At 43.3% G+C, this 22,588-nt stretch overlaps 1 protein-coding gene across 7 annotated transcripts in view; it reads left to right on the plus strand.

Moving 5' to 3' along the window:
- The window catches only part of DGCR2 (DiGeorge syndrome critical region gene 2), a 76,721-nt gene that overhangs the window by 18,865 nt on the left and 35,268 nt on the right, over positions 1-22,588 (plus strand). For 2 of the 7 annotated variants that reach the window (XM_084820104.1, XM_084820106.1), the window contains exons 2-3: positions 5,107-5,139; positions 16,292-16,414. In XM_084820104.1, the coding sequence (XP_084676230.1) occupies positions 5,107-5,139; positions 16,292-16,414 (156 nt within the window). The other 5 variants (XM_084820108.1, XM_084820107.1, XM_084820109.1 and 2 more) reach the window with 3 other exon arrangements.

Genomic DNA, 22,588 nt, shown 5'->3' on the forward strand with positions numbered 1-22,588 from the left:
CGCCCATAAATGAAACCTTGGCCATTGTTTGCAGCCAAGCACTGAGGTTTATTCAAAGACTGAGTAGTTTTTAGACTCCTTTAGATGAAATTTTATTGTCATGACCAGAGGTCATCCCAATCATCAGTCCCTCCAACAGCAGACTCAAGTGAGTGCTGAGAGAAATGGGCCAAAATGGAAGACAGTGAGAAACAAGAGGGAGGTATTGTCATGCTTGGGGGAATCCTTTGGTTTGTAGAAGCACAACAACAAAAAACTGAGGGGGCACCCCCACCTCAAATCTCAGTGAGAATTGAGAATTCTCACTACCCGTGGAATGAGGAGCGTTAGTTGGAAAAGAACAATGGACTGGGATAGAATCATGAGGGAGGGCAGCATGGCTGGAACCCTGAATAGGAGGAGTATTCCTGTTATTTTATTTATTATTAACACTTACATACACATCACTCCAGTGCTGAAGGAGTTGCACTGGTTACCAGTTGTTTTCCGGGCCAAATTCAAGGTGTTGGTTTTGACCTTTAAAACCCTATATGGTTCCGGCCCAGCCTATCTTAAGGAGCGCCTCCAGCAACACCAGACAGGCCGCTTAACAAGATCAGCCTCGGATGGCCTTCTCTCTGTCCCATCAGCCAGGACAGCTAGACTGGTGGGGACGAGGGAGAGGGCCTTTTCTGTGGTGGCCCCCACTCTGTGGAACTCCCTCCCTAGGGAACTCCGTCATGCCCCCTCTTTAATGAGCTTCCGTCGTGCATTAAAAATGTGGTTGTTCAGGCAGGCATTTGGGGTGGGTTAGGGTATTTAAAAAAATTTTTTATGGTAGAATTTTATTGTTTTAAATTGTTTTATGGTATGTTGTATATTGCCCAGAGTGGCTGGGTGACCAGCCAGATGGGCGATTAATAAATTTAATAATTAATAAATAAATAAATACCATCTTTGCTAAAAAGCCATCAAAGCAGTGCACAGTATTTTCAAACAGTAAAAATAAGAACATTAAAACAGTACAACATTAGAGTATTGAAACAACTACATAATTTAAAAGGCAAGATTAAATAGATGTCTTCACACCCTTTCTAAAAGTCAAGAGAGGGGGCCAGTCACAGTTTCTGAGGAAGCACCTGGCCTCTGTGATACGTGCCAGGTCCACAGCTTCATCTAGAATTAAATCTGGATGAGTGATGTTTTCCTAACAATTGACCTGGCATTAAAAAGCAGGACCTTCACAGATAGCAAGAGACTACCTTTGCTGTTACCATAGCTTCTTTCGCTAGATAACCAAACAGCAGCCTACCTTTCTTTCCCTGCAGCAGCCAGGTTGGAATCTCCATAACCTGCTGGTTATCACTTGAAGAGGCACTCCCAACCCATTCCCATTTCCCAAGACACATCTCATAAAGCCCATTATAGCAGCATTGAAACCACCTCCTAAGAGGCCCAAGCAGTACTAAAAGCTCCCCATAGAAACCACACACACACACACACGCACACACGCACACACACACACACACACACACACAGCTCTTGGCTTCCCTGTGGGGTTGACCCCTTTTGGAGTCACCCCTTAGATTACGAGCCCGCCCTCCAAGGGCAGTGTCTGCCTTACAGCTCTTGGGTCCCTGGGATAGTCAAACGAGGCTGGGGCTGCTGGAAAATCAATGCCAGGCCTCTCTAGGAAGCAGGAGCTCTCTAGGTGGTCAGACCTCCTGCAGCAGGTCTGCTGGAGAGGAAGATTCTGCAAGCAAGCAAGATGGTAAAAACCTATTGTTAGTCCCAGGGCAGCTGGTCTTCTGTCTTCCCCTCTTTCTACTGGAGTGGCTGCTGCTGTTTGCTGTTATCCCCAGGTCTAGGGCAACATCTCTTCTATAAGAGGCTGAGGATATGCTACAACTTTTTGTTGCAGTTTTCTCTTGTAAAATTGAGAATACAGATTGGTAGAATTTGTGCAGTGCAGTTATTTGCCCATGCTAAATTTAACCGGGCAAGTAAGAACACTTTGCAGAGGTATAAAGCAATTCCCTTTCTTTTTCTCTTTTTTGGAAAAATTATTATTACATTCCAAGCAAGGAGTTAATGGAACCGAGTGTGAAAGTATGTAATTCTGTTGCCCTCGTAGATGGAGTTAGTGGTTCTGGATCAAAGCTGAATGTAGATTGCTCTCATTTGCCTTTTTCTTTCTCATGTCGGCACTTTGCTCAAGACTCCCCCCCCCCTTGTTTATTTGCTGGAATGGTATGAGGTAATAGTTTCTCAGTGATGCAAAGTAAGCAGTTCATTTTGTGAGCCGCACCAGTATTTTGGAAGGAAGGGTATTTGATCAAGGTTCCTGTGTTGCCTAACTGTTTAATTTGGGCAGCTGAGGGTTTTTTTTTCCTTTCCTTTTACTTAGGGATCTTTAGAAGCTTAGAAAATACTTCCCTCTTTCAGCATGAGAAAAGGTTTCTTTGTTCAAACATGCCAAGCCTTCAGTGGAGGAGGGGGCAGCCTGAGGAATTCTGAACCAGGGATTCAGTTCACACAGCTAAAAATGTCCTTGCCAGTCCTGATGTTCAGCCAAAATGACACATTTCTTTAGCTTCTTGTGTTGATCTTACTGGCACTGCATCTGGCCCCCTTCAGAACAAAAGGCATCGCAAATGCTGAGTTGGAACCAAAGACTTGTAAGGATAGGGCAAAGCTGGGTCAGATCTGAGTTTATATGTGGCCCTTCAGATCCCTTGGTCCATGGTCCTCAAACAGCTTTGCTGAAACAAGCCGCAGTTCAGGATTTGTGCCAGCTGGTATACAATTGGGTGGCACGTGTGTGTACTTTGTATTTTTCCTTTGAATAGCAGAGAACACGAGACTGGCAAAGTAGTTCTAATTCCTAGCCGCTAAACATTGTATTTTTATTTTATTTATTACATTTCCATACTGCCCAGTAGCTGAAGTGCTGTGGGCTGTTCACAAAGTAAAGCTTACATTATATGGTTTTAAGAACATAATAAAAGCATAACCTATTTTTCTTCTTTTAAAAAAGCTACGAAAAAGTTACAGAATAAAACCAATATAACCAACAGCAGTGCTAAGGCCTAAAAAGCATGAACACCGTTTAAGAAATGAAGGTCTTAAAAGCCTGGGAGAATAAAAAGGTCTTCACCTGGCACTGAAAAGACCACAGTGTAGGCACCAGGTGTGCCTTTTATTTTACCATTCTTATGCAAGGTTGGGGAAAAAAAAACTAAATTCCTGATTAACAGCATCACTGTTTAATTTCTTTTAAAAGCACTTAATACAGTGAAATTACTTAAGGAAAAAAGAATGCAAAAAACAAAACACACCCTTGTATATTTGTCCTGTCCCAAATTATTCTAATCAATACAAAGAGGATGCCAAACCTTCAACAGTGACGCTGTTGTTTTTCCTTGTTGTACATGAACATAATATATTCCGTAAACATAAGTTGTGTGTGTTGAATTCTAGCTGACCTGAAGTCTAATGCTTATGCAATGTCTTGTATGGTGTGCTGCTGCAGTGGTTGATTGCTCCTCTGAGGAGATGATTTGGCAACATTGACTGATGCAACCGCCCCCCTGCAACTAACCTGAGCAGTTTTTCCTTGAGCAGCAGATCATAGGATTGTGGGTGTTTAGTGTCTTGGACTCCTATGGACGTGTTCAGTTTTCTCCTGTAAAATTGCTGGATCTTCCTAAAATGGCACAAGGATTAGCAGTGCAATTCAAATTTTTTCAAGTCATATGTTCACGCACTTACAGCAGATGAAAAGGGAGCAAAAGGGCATGGACTGCCTTTTAATTTGCACTACTTGCAAATTAAACCCACTGAGATATAGCGACTTAGCCCAGTTGTTTCTGTGCCTTTTGTATGTAGTGCATTTCATGTGTTCAAAGTGTTTCACGTGCATTATTCTCGGGAATCCTTATGACACCCCTGTAAGATAGGGCAATATTATCCCCATATTGCAGATGGGAAGGTGGGGGCTGAGGCTGAGAGAAGTAGCTTACCTGAAGCTGCTTAGTGAGTGTGTTGGCTGGGTGGTCTGTGTGTGTGTGAGTGAGTGATTTGTGCTGGAGATGGACAGATATTGACTGTGTTAACTAAATGGAACTGTGCAGCCAGTTATACCTCTGAATACCAGTCGCTCGTGGAGAAAGCTGTTGCCTTCAAGCTTTGTGGTGGGCTTCTGGAGGCATCTGGCTGGCCTTTGTTGGAAGCAGGATGCTCTTGGCCGCTGTGCTACACCAGAGCTTGTATTGGAACTGCCAGTGCATTTTTGAAGGGCTCTGCTGCTGCAGTATTCTGTCCAAAGGCATGCTAGGAAAAGGGCATGTTTAGATGTAATGCCAAGCTAGTACCCGATGTGGAGAAGTGATATATAGTAGTGGATAGGCAATGTGGTGTCTGTGGGCCTCTGTGTGCCACCATACACCTTTCTCGGTGCCCTCCAAGGTGCCCTCCTACTCCCACTATTTTTTAATTAACACATTTTCTTACCAGCAGCTGGGATTGTAGTGGGATATGTTTCTGTTGGTGCTGAAAACTGTGGGTTCAAAGGAGTTGTTTAGTGCATTGTGGCTCAGACCCCATTTCTGCCTTGTACTCAGTCTTTTGTGCAGGTTACTTATTGTGTGCCATGCCTCCCACAACAGCCATTTTGTGGTGGTGCCCACAACAGTTTCTCAAAATGCTACATGTACCCACTGCCCAGAAAGGCTGCTTGCCCTGGCATATAGAAATGAAACCAATGTGGAATGTTTCTAAAACAATATAGAGTTATGTACTGATACAGCCAAGTTTCAGATTGCACTAGTTGTGTAATGCCAGAGGAGGATCCGGCTTGATGCAGGGACCCTCCAACATGCCATCACCTCTTTCCTCACATGTGCTACCTTTCCTTTTACTCTGGAGTAAGTCTAGGTTGTGCTTATGAGAGTTGCTTGGTTCTAAATATAAATAGCTATGTGTGCTTTGCGGCTGTAGTATGGATGTCTTCATCCATACCTTAGTTTTTGTTTTTGTTTTAAACGAAGGGAAAGTTGACCTTTCTGGTATTGGTACATTTAAGTTTCCTACAGTTTTGTAAGTTTTCTTTTACATTTCAAATTGCAGGTGCACGACTAGCTCTGGCAAGACTACTTTCAGGTGAGTATCTGAACTGGACAGATTGTTATAGGGTGTAATGACCTAATTGGTGGTCTTTTCTTCTGTAAGCTTTTGGAGTGAACAATTTTGTGCCATGTTTTCCCTGTTTTGTTTTTTTAAATTTCACTTCCTGCTATTAACCCTCCATATTTAAAATATTATTAAGGGCTATGACATACCTGTACATAACTGGATAGCTCTCTCTCTCTCTCTCCTTTAGGCTTGGGTAAACAACACTGTTGCATATTTTAAAATACGGAATACGTATGTTTTTAAATGTATTAGAGAGCAATCCTATGGCTGCTAGACAGTGTCTAGACGGCCATAGGATTCTTTGGTCTCTGGGAACCGAGCTTGAAGCCAGGGCTCCGAGCTCGATTCCCAGAAACCGCGCTCCCCCACTGCCTCGTAGGTGGCACAGTGCTTCCCTGTCTCCAAGGTCATAACTGCAGCGTGGAGTGGGCAAAAGGGGGGGTATTCCCGGGTGAGGGAAGAGACTGCGGAAGCGTCGTGGTGGGGAGTGTGGTTTCTGGGAATTGAGATCCTATGTGCTGTCTGGTCTCACCCCTCTCCTGCTCCAATGTCCCCAGCTAGATAGCCAAAATCGGCTGTTTAGCTACAAATGCAGGGCGGCCGGACCGCGGAGGAGAGGATCCCCTCCATGCTCTGCCCGCTTCTGCATTGGATAGTCAGCTGTCTCTGACTTTGGAGGCAGCTGACTATCCTGATAGTATTGCACCCTTAGTTTTGTATGATTAAATTAGCCCATGTGTCTCCCATTTTTAGACAAACGGCATAGATTTGAACAAATAATTCTAGATAAAGACATAGGGTGCCATAAAAAAAAGCTCTGTATGAGCATCTAAATGGCCATGAGCGCACAGGAAAGTTCCCGGTTTTCAGTGCCTATTTGTACTCGGCATGCTACATTGGATGCATGTGACCTGAGATTTGAGGAATGGCAGAGGTTTATAAAATGGTGAGGTAGGGTAGAGAAAGTTAATAGAGAATCTTTTTCTTTCTTTGTTCCTCTCCCATAATGCTAGAACTCTAGGTCACCTAATGAGATGGTTGAGCAACTGGTTGCATGTAATTAGGTTATGGAATGCTTTGCTGCAGGATGTGGTGATAGCCATTAGAAATAGATCCTCTAAAAGAGGATTAGGTAAAAGCATGGAGGATGGGTCTGTCAGCAGCTGTAGTTCAGTGGTAGGGCACCTGCTTTGTATGCAGAAGGTTCAGTGCCTGGCTCCTCTAGGAAGAGCTAGGAAACAATCTGGCCTGAAACCCTGGAGAGCCGCTGCCAGTCAGTGTCGACAGTACTGGGCCAGATGGACCAATGGTCTGATTCAGTATAAGGCAGCATCCTATGTCCCTGTCTTCCTGTATTAGCGAAATGGAACCTCTTGGTTCAGAGGAAGTATACCTCTGAATGACAGCCGTTGGTGGGGGAAGGCTTTTGCCTTCAAACTCTGCTGATGGGCTTTCTGGACGCATCTGCTTATACGCTGTGGGAAACAGGACAATAGAGTAGTCCAGCTTTCCCCAACCTGGGACCCTCGAGGTGTGTTGGACTACAACTCCCATAATTTCCAGCTGGCTTGGCGAAAGCTGGACTAAGAACATAAAAAACCCTGCTGGATCAGCCCCAAAGCCTATTTCCTACAGGGCCAACTGTATGCCTAGGGAAAGCCCACCAGCTAGAGATAAGAGCAAGAGCCTTCTTGTGTTGTTCTTCAGCAACTGGTATTCAGAGCCAGGCCGCCTCTGATCTTGCAGGGAGCATATAGACATCATGACTAGTAGGCACTGAACCTTTGATACTTGAATTTGCTTCCCTCCTCATTCCCTCTTCCTTATTATATCATAAGCCTATGGGCAATGGCACTCTTGTGCTTAATCTCGGTACAGAGTTTGGAAAACGGTAGGCACTTTATTAGCATTAAATAATAACCCATCAGGGCTCGTCTTACATTCTTATGCAACCTGGTACCCTCCATATGTTTTGGACTTCAGCTCCCATTGGCCTCAGCCAGCATGGCCAGTGGTCAGGAATGCTGAGAGTTGTAGTCCAAAACATCTGGAGGGCACCAGGTTGGGGAAGGTGGTTCTTATGGATGTTGCTCAAAAGGGTACCCCAACTTCAGGAGTGGCATTTGGGTTGCATGGTTGAGGGAATTTTGAGGCAAGGGGAGCACTTGAAAACTCCTTTGAGTGTACAGAAGGCCTCTCATAGCCCTTTGCATCCCACCCTTTAATTTCCTTACTTCATATATTTTTCAGCTAATTCTTAAAACAAATCTTGAAGGCCGAGATACATTTTATTAAATTTGGTGCCCCAAACTCTTGAATTCTTCTGGCTTTTTAAAACTTAAACTAAGAAATGACATACAAGAAATTCTTCTAGTTTTAAGTTTTTAAAAAAGCTGGAAGAATTCAGGAATGTGTCTCAGGCTCTTTAAGCAAGCCCTTAAATTTCACAGTGCAGGCTTGACATTTTGCTTGACACAGCTTGCTCGAATGCTGCGATGCTTTTCATAAAACTTGCTGACAGGAGAGCTGCTGAAAAGCCTCTGCTAAGAATCCATACGCCTCAGGCTCATCGCATCAGTTACCAAATGTGACATGGAAACGGTTAGAAGTCCAGCCGATCAAGATGCAAGGAGCTAACTTTACAATTAACTGCCTCCAACTTGTCCAGTTGCTTGACTCTGCATGGTTGCTCAGTAGTCACATTATTAGGATTAGGAAGCGTTCCCTTCTCTGTAGGAATCACATGGACATTTTGGAGTGGCCCAGATAATGCATATACAGTCAGGGCCAGAAATATTGGAACAAAGATAACTGTTTTGGCAGTTGGCCTCTGTACACCACCACACTGAAGTTGAAAGGAAATGTACCCAGGTAGGAGCAAAGTCAGGACTTTCAGCTGTAATTCAAGAGGTGTGACAAAAGTGGGACACTAACCATTCAGGAAGTACAGCCAGTGGCATACACACACACCCATCGTTGGTGGCTCATAAGTAATGGAACAAACCAACATTTCAAACTTAAGGATCGCCTTTAATACCTGGGTGAAAATCCTTTGCAGTCAATGACTGCCTGAAATCTGGAACCCATGGATATGACCAAGTGCTGAGTTTCCTCCCTCGAGATGCTTTTCCAGGCCTTTACCGCAGCTGCCTTCAGCTGCTGCTTGTTTGTGGGTCTTTCTGCCTTCAGTCTTGTCTTCAGTAAGTGAAAAGCATGCTCTGTTGGGTTGAGATCAGGTGACTGACTTGGCCATTGAAGAACATCCGACTTCTTTGCCTGGAGAAACTCTTGGCTAGCTTTTGCTGTATGTTTTGGGTCATTATCCATCTGCAATATGAAGCGGCGTCCTATCAGTTTGGCAGCATTCGGCTGAATCTGAGCAGAAAGTACAGCCCTATACACTTCAGAATTCATCCTGCTGCTTTTATCAGCAGTCAGGTCATCAATAAACACCAGTGACCCAGTTCCATTGGCAGCCATACATGCCTATGCCATAACACTGCCTCCACCATGTTTGACAAATGATGTGGTATGCTTTGGATCATGAGCTGTTCCTTTCCTTCTCCATACTTTTCTCTTCCCATCATTTGGGTACAAGTTAATCTTGGTTTCATCAGTCCAAAGAATCTTATTCCAGAACTGGGCAGGCTTTTTTAGGTGTTTGCTGGTAAAGGCTAATCTGGCCTGTTGTTCTTGAGCATTACCAGTGGTTTGCACCTTGTTGTGAAGGTTTTACATTCATGTAAATTTACATTTACATGTGAATGATTTACATTCATGAAGCCGTCTCTTGACTGTAGATGTTAACAATGACAGGCCTACCTCCTCAAGAGTGTACTTGACCTGGCTAGACGTTGTGAAAGGGTTCCTCTTCACCATGAGCAGAATTCTGCGGTCATCCACTTCAGTTGTCTTCTGTGGTCTTCCAGGCCTTTTGGTGTTGCTGAGCTTGCCAGTTAATTCCTTCTTTTCCAGGATGTTCCAAACTGTTGTGTTGGCCACTCCCAATGTTTTTGCTATCTCTCTGATGGGTTTATTTTGTTTCATTAGCCTAATGATGGCCTCCTTCACTTGCATGGACATCTCTTTGGACCTCATGTTGGGAGTTCCAGTGAACAGCTACCAAATGCAAATGTAACACTCAGAACCACCTCCAGGCCTTTGATTTGCTTGATTGGTCATGGGGTACCCAGGAAACAGGCCACACCTGGCCATGCAGCTGCTTGTCAGCCATTCGTTCCATTACTTATGATGGGGTGTGTGTGTATGCTACTGGCTGTCCTTCCTGAATGGTTAGTGCCCCACTTTTGTCAACCCTCTTGAATTACAACTGAAAGTCCTGACTTCATTCCCATCTGGGTGTGTTTCCTTTCAACTTCAATGTGGTGGTGTACAGAAGCCAACTGCCAAAACAGTTATCCTTGTTCCAATATTTCTGGCCCTGACTATACATGCCAGTTGTTCCTATATACCCCTAGTATCAGTTGCTAGGTTTGACATTCTTCAGGATTCAGTTCTCTCTCCAGAGTCTCCAAAAGTTAAAATTTCTGAGTTGGAGAGTGAGCATGAACACCAAGGCTTGCACTGTGATTTATCACACTGCAGCTATGGAAGTATATGTTGAACTGTTAATGCCCCATTTAAGGACAGTAATGGTTGTTTTCTAGTTTATCTTTAACCAAACGAAATGCTCTCTCCTGGCTTTTAAATCGGTGGAATACCTTCCAGGGTAAATGAACATAGCATAAAGCAGGTGAGAGTGCAGCATTCAGCAATATAAAATAGTGGGGTACGGGGACTTGGGAGTCCTCTTTCATAATGATAATGTGGTGTTCTCTCTGTCCCCATTTTCAACTGTGAAATGTTGAGAGTATGCTGCTTGCAGCATCCAGCTCTTCCCTTTTCATCTCACTCTGGTCCTGCAGAGGCTGCATTGCAGTGTATGTCTTGATCTTGGGCAACAGTAGAGGATTGGAAGGAGGTAAGCAGAGTGAAGCGGTATCGGTATGAGGCTGAAGTAAATCCTTGTTCAGCAGGGGTTGGATTTAGGGATGTTTTTCCACAGCTTTAGTCTGGTTTGTCTACTCAAATGCACAGCCCCAGGTTGCTCCTGGATTACTTGCTGTGGCTAGAAGTGTTTTTATACCATCTCTGTTTGGGTGAAAAGGTGGTGGCTGCTTTCACAGATGGAATTCATCACATAATATCTGAGACACTTAAGAGATGAGTTTGCTGTTGGATTAACCACTGGGTTGTTTAGCCCCTAAACAACCCAACAATCTGGATTTGGATGTCACACTCAGCAGGAGCCTATCATGGGTTTATGGAGTAAAGCTAAAGAGACAGCATGTCCGCACATCCCTGACAACCCATCTGTTTTTAAACCCATGGGTTGTCATTATGTGCAAACAGTCCCGTGCTTTGGGGCTGGGTTGTTTAAACCATAGGGTGTCATTGACCCAGTTTGCACAATCACTGTGACTTAAACAAGCCACAGTAGATTGTTAAGCTGAAGCATGTGCTGGACACCAATTGCGTAATTAGCCACCTCGGTGCAGCTTGTCATGTCTTCTGAACCCTGGCAGCATGGCTTGTTTGATGGGGAAACAAACCTTCAAATAACCTGTGGCCAGAGCTGTGAGTTGTTCATGGGTTGTTTTTCCAGGCTACAGAGGCATTAGGGATATAAGGAGGGAATGAGTGAAAAAGAAGGGAAACAGACAACCCAGGGATTGAGAAAACAAGCCATGGGTTGTTCGATCATCTGCCAAACAAACCCTGCGTAGGGCAACAAACCATGTGTTAAATAAACACATGTTTATTTAACATGTGTTATGTGCAAATCAGGCCATTGTGTGGCTGCTGTGAAAAAGGCAAGTTCCATGTTGAGTGTAAATTTTATTGTCCTTATACAAATCTGGTGTGACCACACTGGGAATGCTGCATACAGTTTGGGTCACCGCACCTAAAAAACGGTTATTGTTGAACTGGAAAAGGTACAGAAAAAGGTAACTGAAATGATCGAGGGACTGGAGCAACTCTCCTGTGAGGAAAAGTTATAATGACTGGAGCATTTTAGCTTAGAAAAAAAGCAAATACAGGGAGACATGATAGGGGTGTATTAGATTATGTATGATGTGAAGATATTTTTCACTCTTTTTCATCCGAGCTTTCTTGATTGCAACATCCTGATTGGGGGGGGGGGGGGTTGTCTCCATTGTTCATCCATAGGGAGTTGGAACCCCTCAGTGATTGTTTTGTAAACTGCCTTGGTTGGTTTTAGAAAGGCAGTATAGAAATAAAATAAAATAAATAAACTGCCTGCACTTGGTTGCAAGGATGGAGAAGTGGGGACTTTGTGAGGCATCAAACCTTGGGGGAGAAAGGCTGGCAAGAGACCTGGCGGACCATGGCAGGGAAACAGAAGATTTAAATCTGCATGGCCCATCTGAGTCTTGCATAGTTTGATCTGACTCTTGCATAGTTTGAACTTTTGCTTTCTGTACTTTTAGGGTCAACCAATAAGGTACAAGTTTTATGGGGAAGAATGGCCAGAATCGAATAAACCTGAATAGTAAAATGCCTTAGTTTATTCCCCTGAAGATGCTGCTGCTGATGGGTTTTCAGGTGGATTGAACATTCTTAAACTCTGAAATAAGTGGTGGTCATCCATACTGTTCTCCTTTCCTCCCTCTTGTGTGGTGCCATTATTTACAGATAACCTGATCTCTGAGCACGGCATTCTAGCCTTTCTTTGCTTCTGGAAGAGAATGAGTTTTTAGCCTCGCCTTATTGTGATGTGGTTCTATTGTAGGATATAATAATTTTAGAAAGAAAAAAAGAACCCACCCACCCCTAAATCAGTCAAAGCTGTTTTGGCCATGCTGTAATATATGTTGTCGTCTGTAGCAGTCTAGCAGGTTTGAGTTCTTAGCTGTCTTTGTGGCCTCAATGTTCATCCTGAGTAGGTGGTGTGTCAAGTAGGATAGGCCTATTTTTATTTCCTCCCTCTGGCTTGAGCTGCTTTTATGCTCCTTAAGACAAAGCACTTCAGAATAGCATGAAAACTATTTCTTAGCACATATTCCATGTATGACTACTCTGTTTTGTTTTTTCAGTGCTCCCCCCCCCGCCCCCTCACACAACCTTGAAGTGCAATAGCTTTTACATTCATTTTAATTTGGATAGCTTAATTTGAAGCTATGCAACAGTTAGAATAATTTTTGTGTAAATGTCATTTCTAGCTCTGTTTTATCTTGTAAACCCAGGATTGTGTGCAAATAAAGCAAGTACTTCGCGAGCTTAAATAGCTCCATGCTGGTGGGCATGAATCTACATTTTAATAATGCCAGTTTGGGAAACTCCTAGTTCACTTTGCAGATGAAGAATGATGCTAATACTGGTTGATTCTTGCTGCAAGCCTTAACTGATTTGAACTGTAATGAGTTGGACTTCTGATACTTTGCTGTGAAGGTGGTCTTGCTGAGGTTAATGACAGTTGTGTCTCAATTGAATGGCCACAAATCTTTTCTGCAGTCCTGGTCCACATTTTCTCAATATTTTTTTTTGTTATCTAATTAAAAACATTTCAGAAATAGTACTTATCAAATGTACATAATTTACAATGAGACAAATACACCAGTTAAGGGTGTAATCCTATTGAGATGCTCTGCCGAGCGGAAGGGAATAAGGCTGGGGAAGCTGGGCTCCCCAGTCCCCTCCCTTCCACAGAACCGCCCCCCCTTTCCCTCCTCTCCAAGGTCGCTGGTGCGGTTCTCTCTACGCCAGCTTGATGCGGGGGAGGGGAGCGGGCGGGGAGCTTGGGACTTCTGGATCCGAGGTCAGAGCACTGTCTCAGACCTTGGATCCAGGAATCCGAACTATCCTCTTGCCGTCTATGGGTCATAGGATTGCTGTCCCCAAATATCTCACATAAAAAATTGTTTTATTATTTTGAGCCCCTTTTTACAAATTCATAAAGTCAAGGTTACTACTAAACATCAATAGCTTTTTTCATAATAAATAACAGGTCTCAAAGCTTGTATCGCATCTCAATATTGAGACCTAGATGTTAGCAGCACTGTTACTTTTATAAAGTCTAGTTATCCCTTTATTTTATTAAGCCATTCCACCTGCTTTTGTCTCACATTAGGCTTCCAATATTTGGTAAAGGGAAGTCTAGCGATCGTGTCTACCTGTCTCGTCTGCCCATCTGGGCTTGATACTAAGAACATACTGATTTAAATGTATTCAAAAGGCATGCAGTAGGGCAGCCCTATACTTAAGCACTTGCCCAGTTACCATAGGTGACAAGAAATTCTGTGCATGTGAGCGAGTACACACTATCATTAAGAGCTATATATGGAAAGCTTTTTATTTTTAAATTAAATTTATATCCTGCCTTTCCTCCAAGGAGCTCAAGGCCCAGAACATGGTTCCCCCCCCCCATTTGATCCTCACAACAGCCCTGTGAGGTAGGTTAGGCTGAGAGATAAGTGTCAAGTGTCACCCAGTGAGTGTTACGGCTGAGAAGAAATTTGAACCTTTATTTCCCGTCTTAGTACGCCGCTATTCCACACTGGCCAAGTTTAATTAGAAAGAAGGGCTATTACGATAGGAAGGGTGAAATCACAGGCTGTGGTGTTTTGAGAGCATGGTTACGTATACACTTGGAATTTCTGAAAGTGTTACTACTCTCAACACATAGGGTTGGATCCAGAGTAAGTCACACTTTAGTCCCATTGACTCATGGCTAACTGAAGTCCCATTGATTTCAATGGGATTAAAGCATGACTTACTTAATCTGGATCCAGCCCATCACCTTGGAAACAGTCTGTGTAGCATAGTTTGCTACTTCCCTCTTGGTTTTAGAGAATGGGATGAGATTCTCTGGTTCGATAGTTTGCATTCAGAAACAGGTTTTGGCAGGTGGATCTGCTGTGCTAGGTGTACAGAGACTTGCTTTGAGTGTGAGGGGGAGAGACTGCATTGAGCAATGCGCACACCTATTCCATAGAGATCCTCATGCGCCCCAAGATTGTGTGCCGAGCACAGCTTTCTGTGTGTGCAGTTTTTTTAAAAGCTTTTGTTCTCACATCTCTTTGATTTGTGGCTCACATGTGTAGCGCAAGCCTGCTTTCTTGGATTGGTTCCTAAAGGAACTGCTAGACTCATGCCAGTTGCTGGAGAGCATGAGCAGGAGGGTGCTATTGCACTTATATCCTTCTTGTGGGTTTCCCACAGGCAGCTGGCTGGCCATTGTGTGTATTGAATGCTGGTCTAGAGGGAGCCTTGGTCTGATCCAGCATGGCTCTTCTTAAGTTCTTGTGTTCATGTAACATTTGAAGCAGATAGATAAGTAGGGTGGCCATGTGTCCTACTTTACAGAGGACAGTCCTCTATTTGACAGCATTCTGTATTTGAAGGGCTGTCCAGTTCAAGTCCAGTTTCAAGAGAGAGAACCCTAAGAAGGGAGAGAAAGGGTGTTGAAGTTGCCCACCCACAGTTAGCATCTGGACAGCAGGCACACGGGTCACCTGGTTGCAGACCTCCCTGCTGTGTTGTGTTTCATTTTTGTTTAAATTACAGTAATTACTTCTGAATGCACACCTGTGCATATAAATTAGCAGATGCAAATGCAATGCACATCTGTGTCCTCTTTTGTCCTCTCTTTTTTGGTGATGTGTTTCCCTTTTTTGAGGGGGAGATGGCCACCCTATTGGTAATCAAAATCAGCCCCCTCCCTACCTGCAGTTTGTCCTTTGTACCTTTTAGTAGATCCAACTTGTATCTACTATGTTTACCTTTGCTTAATTCTCCATATTTAGTTTAGAATTAACTGTTTGTCCTCGAAAATCCTTTCTCTAAAGTTTGGCAAGCTTCGCCTTCTTTCTCAGCAAAGGGTATGTCTTCAGATAGTTTCCCCTTAGAAAGCACTTGTAAAATGCATACATTGTACTTAAATTTGTGGAGCCGCAGATAAGTAGCTTTTGCAGACTGCAAGTCCGTGAGTACTTTCACGCAAGAAACTCCTGTAAAAAAGCAGTAGGCTTTGTTCCAAGTAAACCTGTTTAGGATCTGGCTGTAAGTGTGTTCCAAAGTGTGTGCATTCGCACAAGGCTAGAAAAGCACTTCAGATTCTCTGCTAGCCTGAACATGCGGGTTTTCTTTTTTAATGGGCTATGTGAGACCCCTCCAACCCAAGCCCTGCCATTAAGTATTTTCAGTATTGAGCATGTAGCAAAGTTTGTGCGGAGGAAAAACAAGAGTCACAACTTTTCTCTGGAAATTTTGATTCAACACAAAGGTCATTTTCTACCAGGTAATGTTCTTAAGGAGGTGATTATTTATTGATAGTATTTAGATCTTGCTCTTTCTCCAAGGAACATAGGGCACATGACATAGTTCTTCCACACATTTTATTGTCACGACAACCCTGTGAGGTAGGTTAGTGTGTGTGTATGTGTGTGTGTGACTTCCCCAACATGACCGAGTGGAGTTTGAATCCTGGTCTCCACAGCCCCAGTCTGATAATCTAGTTACATCATACAGGCCCATATTACTGCTCCTAGTAATAATACTTGTGCTTTCGGAATGTTCCAAGTGCTTCACATACATTATCTTGAGGTTAACTTTACAACCACCATGTAAGGTAGATCAGTGTAATCCCCATATTTCATATGAGGGGCTGAGAGCGAGAGCCTTGGCTAAGACTACCTAATGAGATTTCCTCATTCATAGCTTTGTCTCTTAGCCACTATGTTGCATGTGGTCCATCTATTTGCTCACCTGAGCATGTACCTGGGGAAAGCAGCTAACACTGATCAAAACGTATCGTGAGAGTTAATCGTAGGTCTCCAGGATAATGGTTTTAATCAGCATTGCAAGAGGCGCCACACCTGTTTTTTTAACTACATTAAAAAACAAAGTGATAAAATTTTATCCTAGTGGTGTTGTGTCATGATTTCAATGCTGTTTTCCTCCTAGACATCATATAAATGATCAGGGGGTCAAATTTGTACTTGTACTGGGGTAGTTAGTTCAGAGTTTCCAGGTAGAGATCTATTCTAGATATTGTTTGGTTTGCAGTCTTCAGCAATCTCCTCCTTGTGTCTTGCAGAGCTGCGCTGCATCCCAGGGCAATTTACTTGTCGCAGTGGTTCCATCCAGTGCATCCCATTGAACTGGCAGTGTGATGGATGGCCCACCTGTGAGGATGAGAGTGATGAAGTTGACTGCCCAAGTAAGTGCACCTAAAACGATTGCGTGTGCCAGTCAAGCAGGAGAGGCTTAACAGGGCTTGATAGGGCAGTAATATCCCCCAGGTTAGGTGAATATTAGCCAGGGTTTTTGCAACCAAAATGGTTAGGAAATGTTGTTTGAGGATCTTTATCCAACATTTTCCAGCTTTAATCCAAATGCTTTGTTTTTTTATTAGTCCCTTTATTTGCATGCTGTATTCAGGACTTTACCTGAAAAGGTAAGTTGCCTTTTTCTGGAGCCTTCCATCCAGTTGGTCTTTATATTTCTGAACAAGCCTGACTTTTACCTGTATTTTGGCATTTATGTGCTTCTACTAAAAAATAATTTTAGATGAGTCAGTCACGTTTAATATCAAGTTTGAAAGTCTCTGAACATGTGTAGTTACATCATTGTTTTATTTAAGCTGGCTTCAGCTGAAGCTGGAAAACCAGAATGTTGAGTGATTCCTTGACAGGGAGAGAGTATGCAGCATAGAGTTTAGTATAATCAAAGTGTCTGGTAAGATTACATAAGAGACATACTACTTTATTACTGGCATATACTTGCTAGCTATTTCCTTGTGTTCACCATTTGCGTTTTGCTTTCTGTACAGATGGAGAGCTCTGTTTGTCTTGGCAGAATGATTTCAGTCTTAATTGTAATAATGCAGCAGTTTCTAGTCACCCTTGTTTGAACAAAACAGGTATTACGCACACATAACTGAATCTGAGCAGAGTAGACAAGGAATAGGGAGCTTCGTATATGTGGCAGTGGTAAGGCACCTAGTATTGGATGGAATATATAAAGAGAAGCTGAGTAAGAACTTGAGAGTCAATTAGGGGATGGGTGAGCAGAAGACATCTGTATCAAAGTGAATCTCACTTCTGTGGATTCTGAAAGCAAAATTCTATTTTCTTGAACCATGCAAACTAGGTATATAAAAATATTGCAAGTGTGAAACATGAGTGCTTAATTACCTACATACTTGCATTTTTTCTCCTAGCAGGACTAATAGCAGCTTTATGTCATGAGATTTAGATCATGGAAACAGGTTGTGGGGTGGGGAAGAGGTGCTTCCCCCAATGCTGCTGTTCTGATCAAAAGTGGAGTATGTCTCTGTGGTTGCTTTTACTTAAAAATAGAAATGTCAGGTGTGATTACAGACCTTCTGCGTTCTGTATAGTTTGGGCTCAACAGGTCATTATTGAGCTTCATGCTGATCCGTAGGTAGGCACGATGCAAATGAGCTGGAATTTGGAAGCATTCATTTCCACTTCTGTTTAATCAGGGCTTGTTGTTTTATCGGAACTGAAAGTGGTTAACGCTTAGCGGCTTTGTTTGAAACAAGCCAACTTGAAACCAAGTTGTTTCAAACAAAGTATAATTAATGTTTTTTAAAGACAATTATTTTTTATTTTTATAATGCTAACAAAAGTATATAAAAGTATACAAACAAATAATAAGACCAACTATTATCAACAATTTAAACAATAGAGAGTATAATCAGATCAACAAAACCAGCAAATATCACAAGGTTCCCAGTAACACAAAAGGGTGCGCTTCTCTTGATTCTTGTTACAGCAATACATTACAAATCAGGACCACTTTTCTATAAATCTATTATTATTATTATTATTATTATTATTATTATTATTATTTCCTGCCTTTTCCCCAGTATTGGGGCTCAAGGTGGCTTTACAACATTAAAAACCTGTACAGTTAAAGCATGTAATTTTAATTTATTATTTTGTTGTCTTCCCTCCCTAACCCTTACTATGTTAGTTAACTTAACCATATATATTATTTCCCATAATTTGATAATCCAATCATCAATTGTGGGGGCTTTCGGTTTTTTTTTCCAGTTTGCTGATATCAGCATTCTGGCAGCTGTTAATAAATGTGCTGTCATCTCTTTGTCATCAGATAGAACAACTTCCTTTACAAACTACAGAGAATAACTATTGGATCCAATGGCAGTCTATACCCTGATATCATTTCAATTTCATCTATAGTTAATGTTAACCAGTTTGTTGGTTTGGGCGAAGTGACAAACCGTGGTGGAAGTGAATGCTTCCCAACTTCCCAGCTGTGTGGGAGGAGGAGAGGGGAGGGTGGAGCATGCATGATCCCTCTTTTTTTCTATTTGCCACATGGAAAAAAGATGTGGTTAGGTACTTTTAAGGCAGGGGTGTGCAGCTTGTAGGCCAAAACATCTGCAGGACCATAACTCCCATGATCCCTCACCATTGGCTATGCTGGCTAGGGCTGATGAAAGTTGTAGGCCAAAACATCTGGTGGGCTCCAAGTTGCCCACTCCTGTTGTAAGGTGTTGCAGCTTGCATCTCCATCTCTAATACTGGCTATATTTGTTTTTGTTGAAATAAAATGAAAGAATTTATACCATTTTTTAAACAATAAACATACTAGACTTTGCTATTTTATGTTTTAACGATGCGTCAGTTAAAATGGCACATAGATCTTAGTTTTGATGACACAGTGTTGTATATATTTGATTTACCCCTAACATTTCTGTTGGGGGTGTGGTGTGCGAGAGAAACTCCCCCCCCCCCCCTGGAAATCTTGCATGTCTAGTCAGCAGCTTTTCATGCTCCCAGCTGGATGTTGTTGTGTAGAAAACAAGCAGGCAGTTTGTTGTGAGGAACTGCAGTTACTCCAGAAAGTCAACTGCATGGAGTGTGATGATTTTGCAGCAGTTGCTTGTAGGTGTTTAGTCCAGTGGTTGGCATTCCTAACATCTGTATTGCAGGATCAGAAATGCCCCACAGTGATACCCATTCCCTTTCCCAAACTAGAGAGATCTTAAACAAATCTTTATTTATAGAGTGTGTCTCCCCCCCCCCCCCGCTCTGCTGCAACTGGGAGCTTAATCCACATGGCATGTAAACAGTAGGGCAGAACAGTTAGGGGGCCCTGCTTATTTATTCATTCTTCGGTAAGTGCTAAGTCCTGTTTATTACTTCTCTCACCCACACCCACCTTCCTTGGCTATTTATTTTTAACAACCTAATTATATTAAATTCCAGCTTAAAGGTAAGCCCTGACACAGAAACATTTTTTTGTTAACTTTATCTCCCTCCCCCTCTCCCCCCCACCCTCCACCCCCCACCCCCAGCCTCCAAATAGCTAGTGCCATCTCTGGCCCAGTGGTTTTCTGTCTTTGATCTTCTGCTCAACTGGCTGCTGCTAACTTGTCTTCGTGCTCGAAATTACTGGGGGAATTTAAACAGCATGTGTCCACAGCTCCTTTTTGCTCTTAATCTTAGTCGCATGAAGTGATGTTTTGCTGCTTTTGGGGAACTAGTGGATTGGCCAGCCCAAACAGGCTAACAGTAGTGTGTGTGCTCTAAGTCCTAGAGGCTGTGTATTAATACCATGACTGCTTCACTCTCTTGTTCTCTTTTCAACACCGTAAATGGTGATCCACCCCCCCAACCCCCCCTCCCCGAAGCAGTGGTGTTTCAGCTGGCTGCAGCTTAAAACTGCATCTTTATGGCGCAGGTTGGCATTAGGTATTCTTTGGCAAGACATTTTACCTCCCCCAAGATCATGAAACTCCTCACCCATCTTGGCTGGCTCTCTGGCTCATTGAATCCAAGGGGGTCTCCATTACTTGTAAACTTGCCCCCCGGATGGGGTTCAAAACCTTTCTCTACAGCTACTACCTCCAAGTTATGATAGCTGCTACATATAGTGTCTTAGGCCTGGATTCTTCTCCATCCTTCTTTTGCCTGTTAGATGACGTTGCCTGCCTCTACCTTTCCTTGTGTCACTTATGACACCAGGCCCCTCCATCCTTCTTTCTTTCCCGTGTTCCTGAACAGTAGAAGCTCATGTTCCTAGCACCACTGGAGGATGGGCAAGTCTCTTCCAACTGGTGCACCTGCAAGTCAAATTGGTGCCCTGGCAACTCCCTTCGACTGCAGTCCCATTTGTGAGATGTGGAAAGGATCTAAATGTCCCCTTGTTCCCTGGTTGCTGCAAGAGAAAGAACTACCCTCTTTCTGATGTCTATCTTTTCTCAGGGTCTAGCATTTATTTGGGTCCTTTTCATGAGAAAGAGTTTTATATCAGTGTTTTCCCCCCATTAACAGGTGGTGGGGAAAAATGGCTTTTATGTTGTATGAGTCTCAGGATGACCATGATTCCACTTAGATCAGATTATTTATTTACAGTATTTTTTAACCTGCTCTTCAGCCAAAAAAAGGCTTCCAAAGTGGCGTCCAAAGAGTAATAATGAGACAGTCCCTGCCCTAAAATTTATAATCTAAAAAGACACGACACAAAAGGAAAAAGGCATTGGGGAGGGAGGAGGAAACTAGGACAACTCATGCAACAGTTCTTAGTTTTGATGTTCATATAACTTACTTCAGTATGACCACTTCAGGGAAAAGAGATCATCAAATCCATCCTGAAAAGTACCAGCCTTGTTGAAAGAGAGCCCTTGTCAATCCTCCTCCGCCTCTTCCTTCTCCATTTTTAAACATCATTTTTGAGGCGCAGCTGTACAAATATTAACAGCAGGGAAAAAACTTTCCAATTTTTGTTTTTGGAATATTCCCCCCCCCCATATTCTGATGTTCCAATTCCAAAATATCCTCCCCCCAATCTTCTCCCTTGTGCTAGTATTAACAAGAAATATACTGCGATTAAAGGGATAGAAGCAAATGGCTTTGGCAGGGATATGTAGAAGAAAGGGCAAGGGAGAGGTAGGCTAAACTAGAACTATTGGAAGCTGTTCTGTCAAATATGTGAGAGTTTGGGGAGTCTCCTATTCTTTAAAAAAAACTCTAGCTCATGGAGTGATTTCATTTTTTAAATGCATTTCTTTGGAGAGAGATGCTTGCCACTTTAGCAGCTCTCAAATGTTCTGCTTTCAGCTCAGGGTTGCGCATGAATGCAACCTGATCCCCAGATGACTTCTCTTTTTCCTTTCCAAGAACCCATGCTGCTGATAACATTTCAAAAGCTTTTCAGTCGTGGCTTTCCCCACATATAAATTAAATGTTCGAAGCGGGCACAAAAGGAGAATTTCAGCAGCTGCTTCTACGGACCAGGAAAAGACACACTGTGATTTTTCATCCCTCCAAACTCATGGAAGCAGCCGCTGCAGTTTTCCTTGTTTCTCCATTTCCAATGTTGTGCTGCTATCATAAGTAAATTGCTTGCAGCGAAGCCCTATCGTTTGTTAGAGGGCTTAGCTGCATGCAGCAGTCTTTACACGGCTTTAAGGAGAAGGAGGAGTTCTGAAAGCTGTGCTGGAATGTTCCCCCTTTGCCTTCAGGAACCAAACAGGGTGCTGCCCTTGGAACCCAGGTCTTCCATAAAAACATAAGAGCCCTGCTGGATCAGACCAAAGGGTCCATCTAGTCCAGCATTCTGTTCACACAGTGGCCAGTGAGCTGTCCTCAGGAAACCCAGAAGCAGGAAGTGTGTCCAGGGCCTGGTTCCAGGTTTGAGAGTGCCCTCAGTGAAGTCCCCTCTGGTGGGCCTCCTACTATTTCAGCGGGACCACCTGGCAGGCTTATCTGGTGGTAGCAGTGGTGGGCATTCCAGTTAGCACTGGGCAGTCTCACCCCAGTAGGGGTCTAAGGCCTGCCATTTTAATTGCCCAGAATATCCCTGAGATAGCATTGCTGTGGAGCAGGGGCAGGCAACCTCGTGTCCATGGCTGCCAGTGTGCCCTCAGACACATTCTTTGGTGCCCACTGAGACACACTCATCCCAATTAATATTTTACAAATATTTTTTTATATTTTCTTACTGCCAACTGAAATTGCTTCAGTGCGAAGTGGGAGCCTCGAGCTGCTGCCAATTTCATTTTCTGTGGATGCCTCTGGGCGGGTGACTTGTCCTTTGTTGCCTCCTCATGCCCACCAAAGGGCAGCCATTTTGTACTTGTGCCCAGGACAGTCTCTCAAATTTCCAAATGTGCCCACAGGCCCACAAGGTTGCCTGTTCCTGCTCTGGAGCCTTGTGGGGCACATTAAATGGAAGCTCCCAGACTCAGCTGATTGGCGTGATGGGAAAAAAGTTTACGGGGGACCTAGGTCAGGTGTCGGCATTGGTCCCTGCTGGGTGGGGTCTGTGGTGCTGGATGAGGATGCTGCATATTGATGCTAGGCCTGGGAGATGGGGCTTCTTGTTTTGAAGGCAA

Source organism: Heloderma suspectum, chromosome 13, assembly GCF_057233095.1.
Source record: "Heloderma suspectum isolate Gila_16-S chromosome 13, 16-S_ref, whole genome shotgun sequence".
NCBI classification, from domain to species: Eukaryota; Metazoa; Chordata; class Lepidosauria; order Squamata; family Helodermatidae; genus Heloderma; species Heloderma suspectum.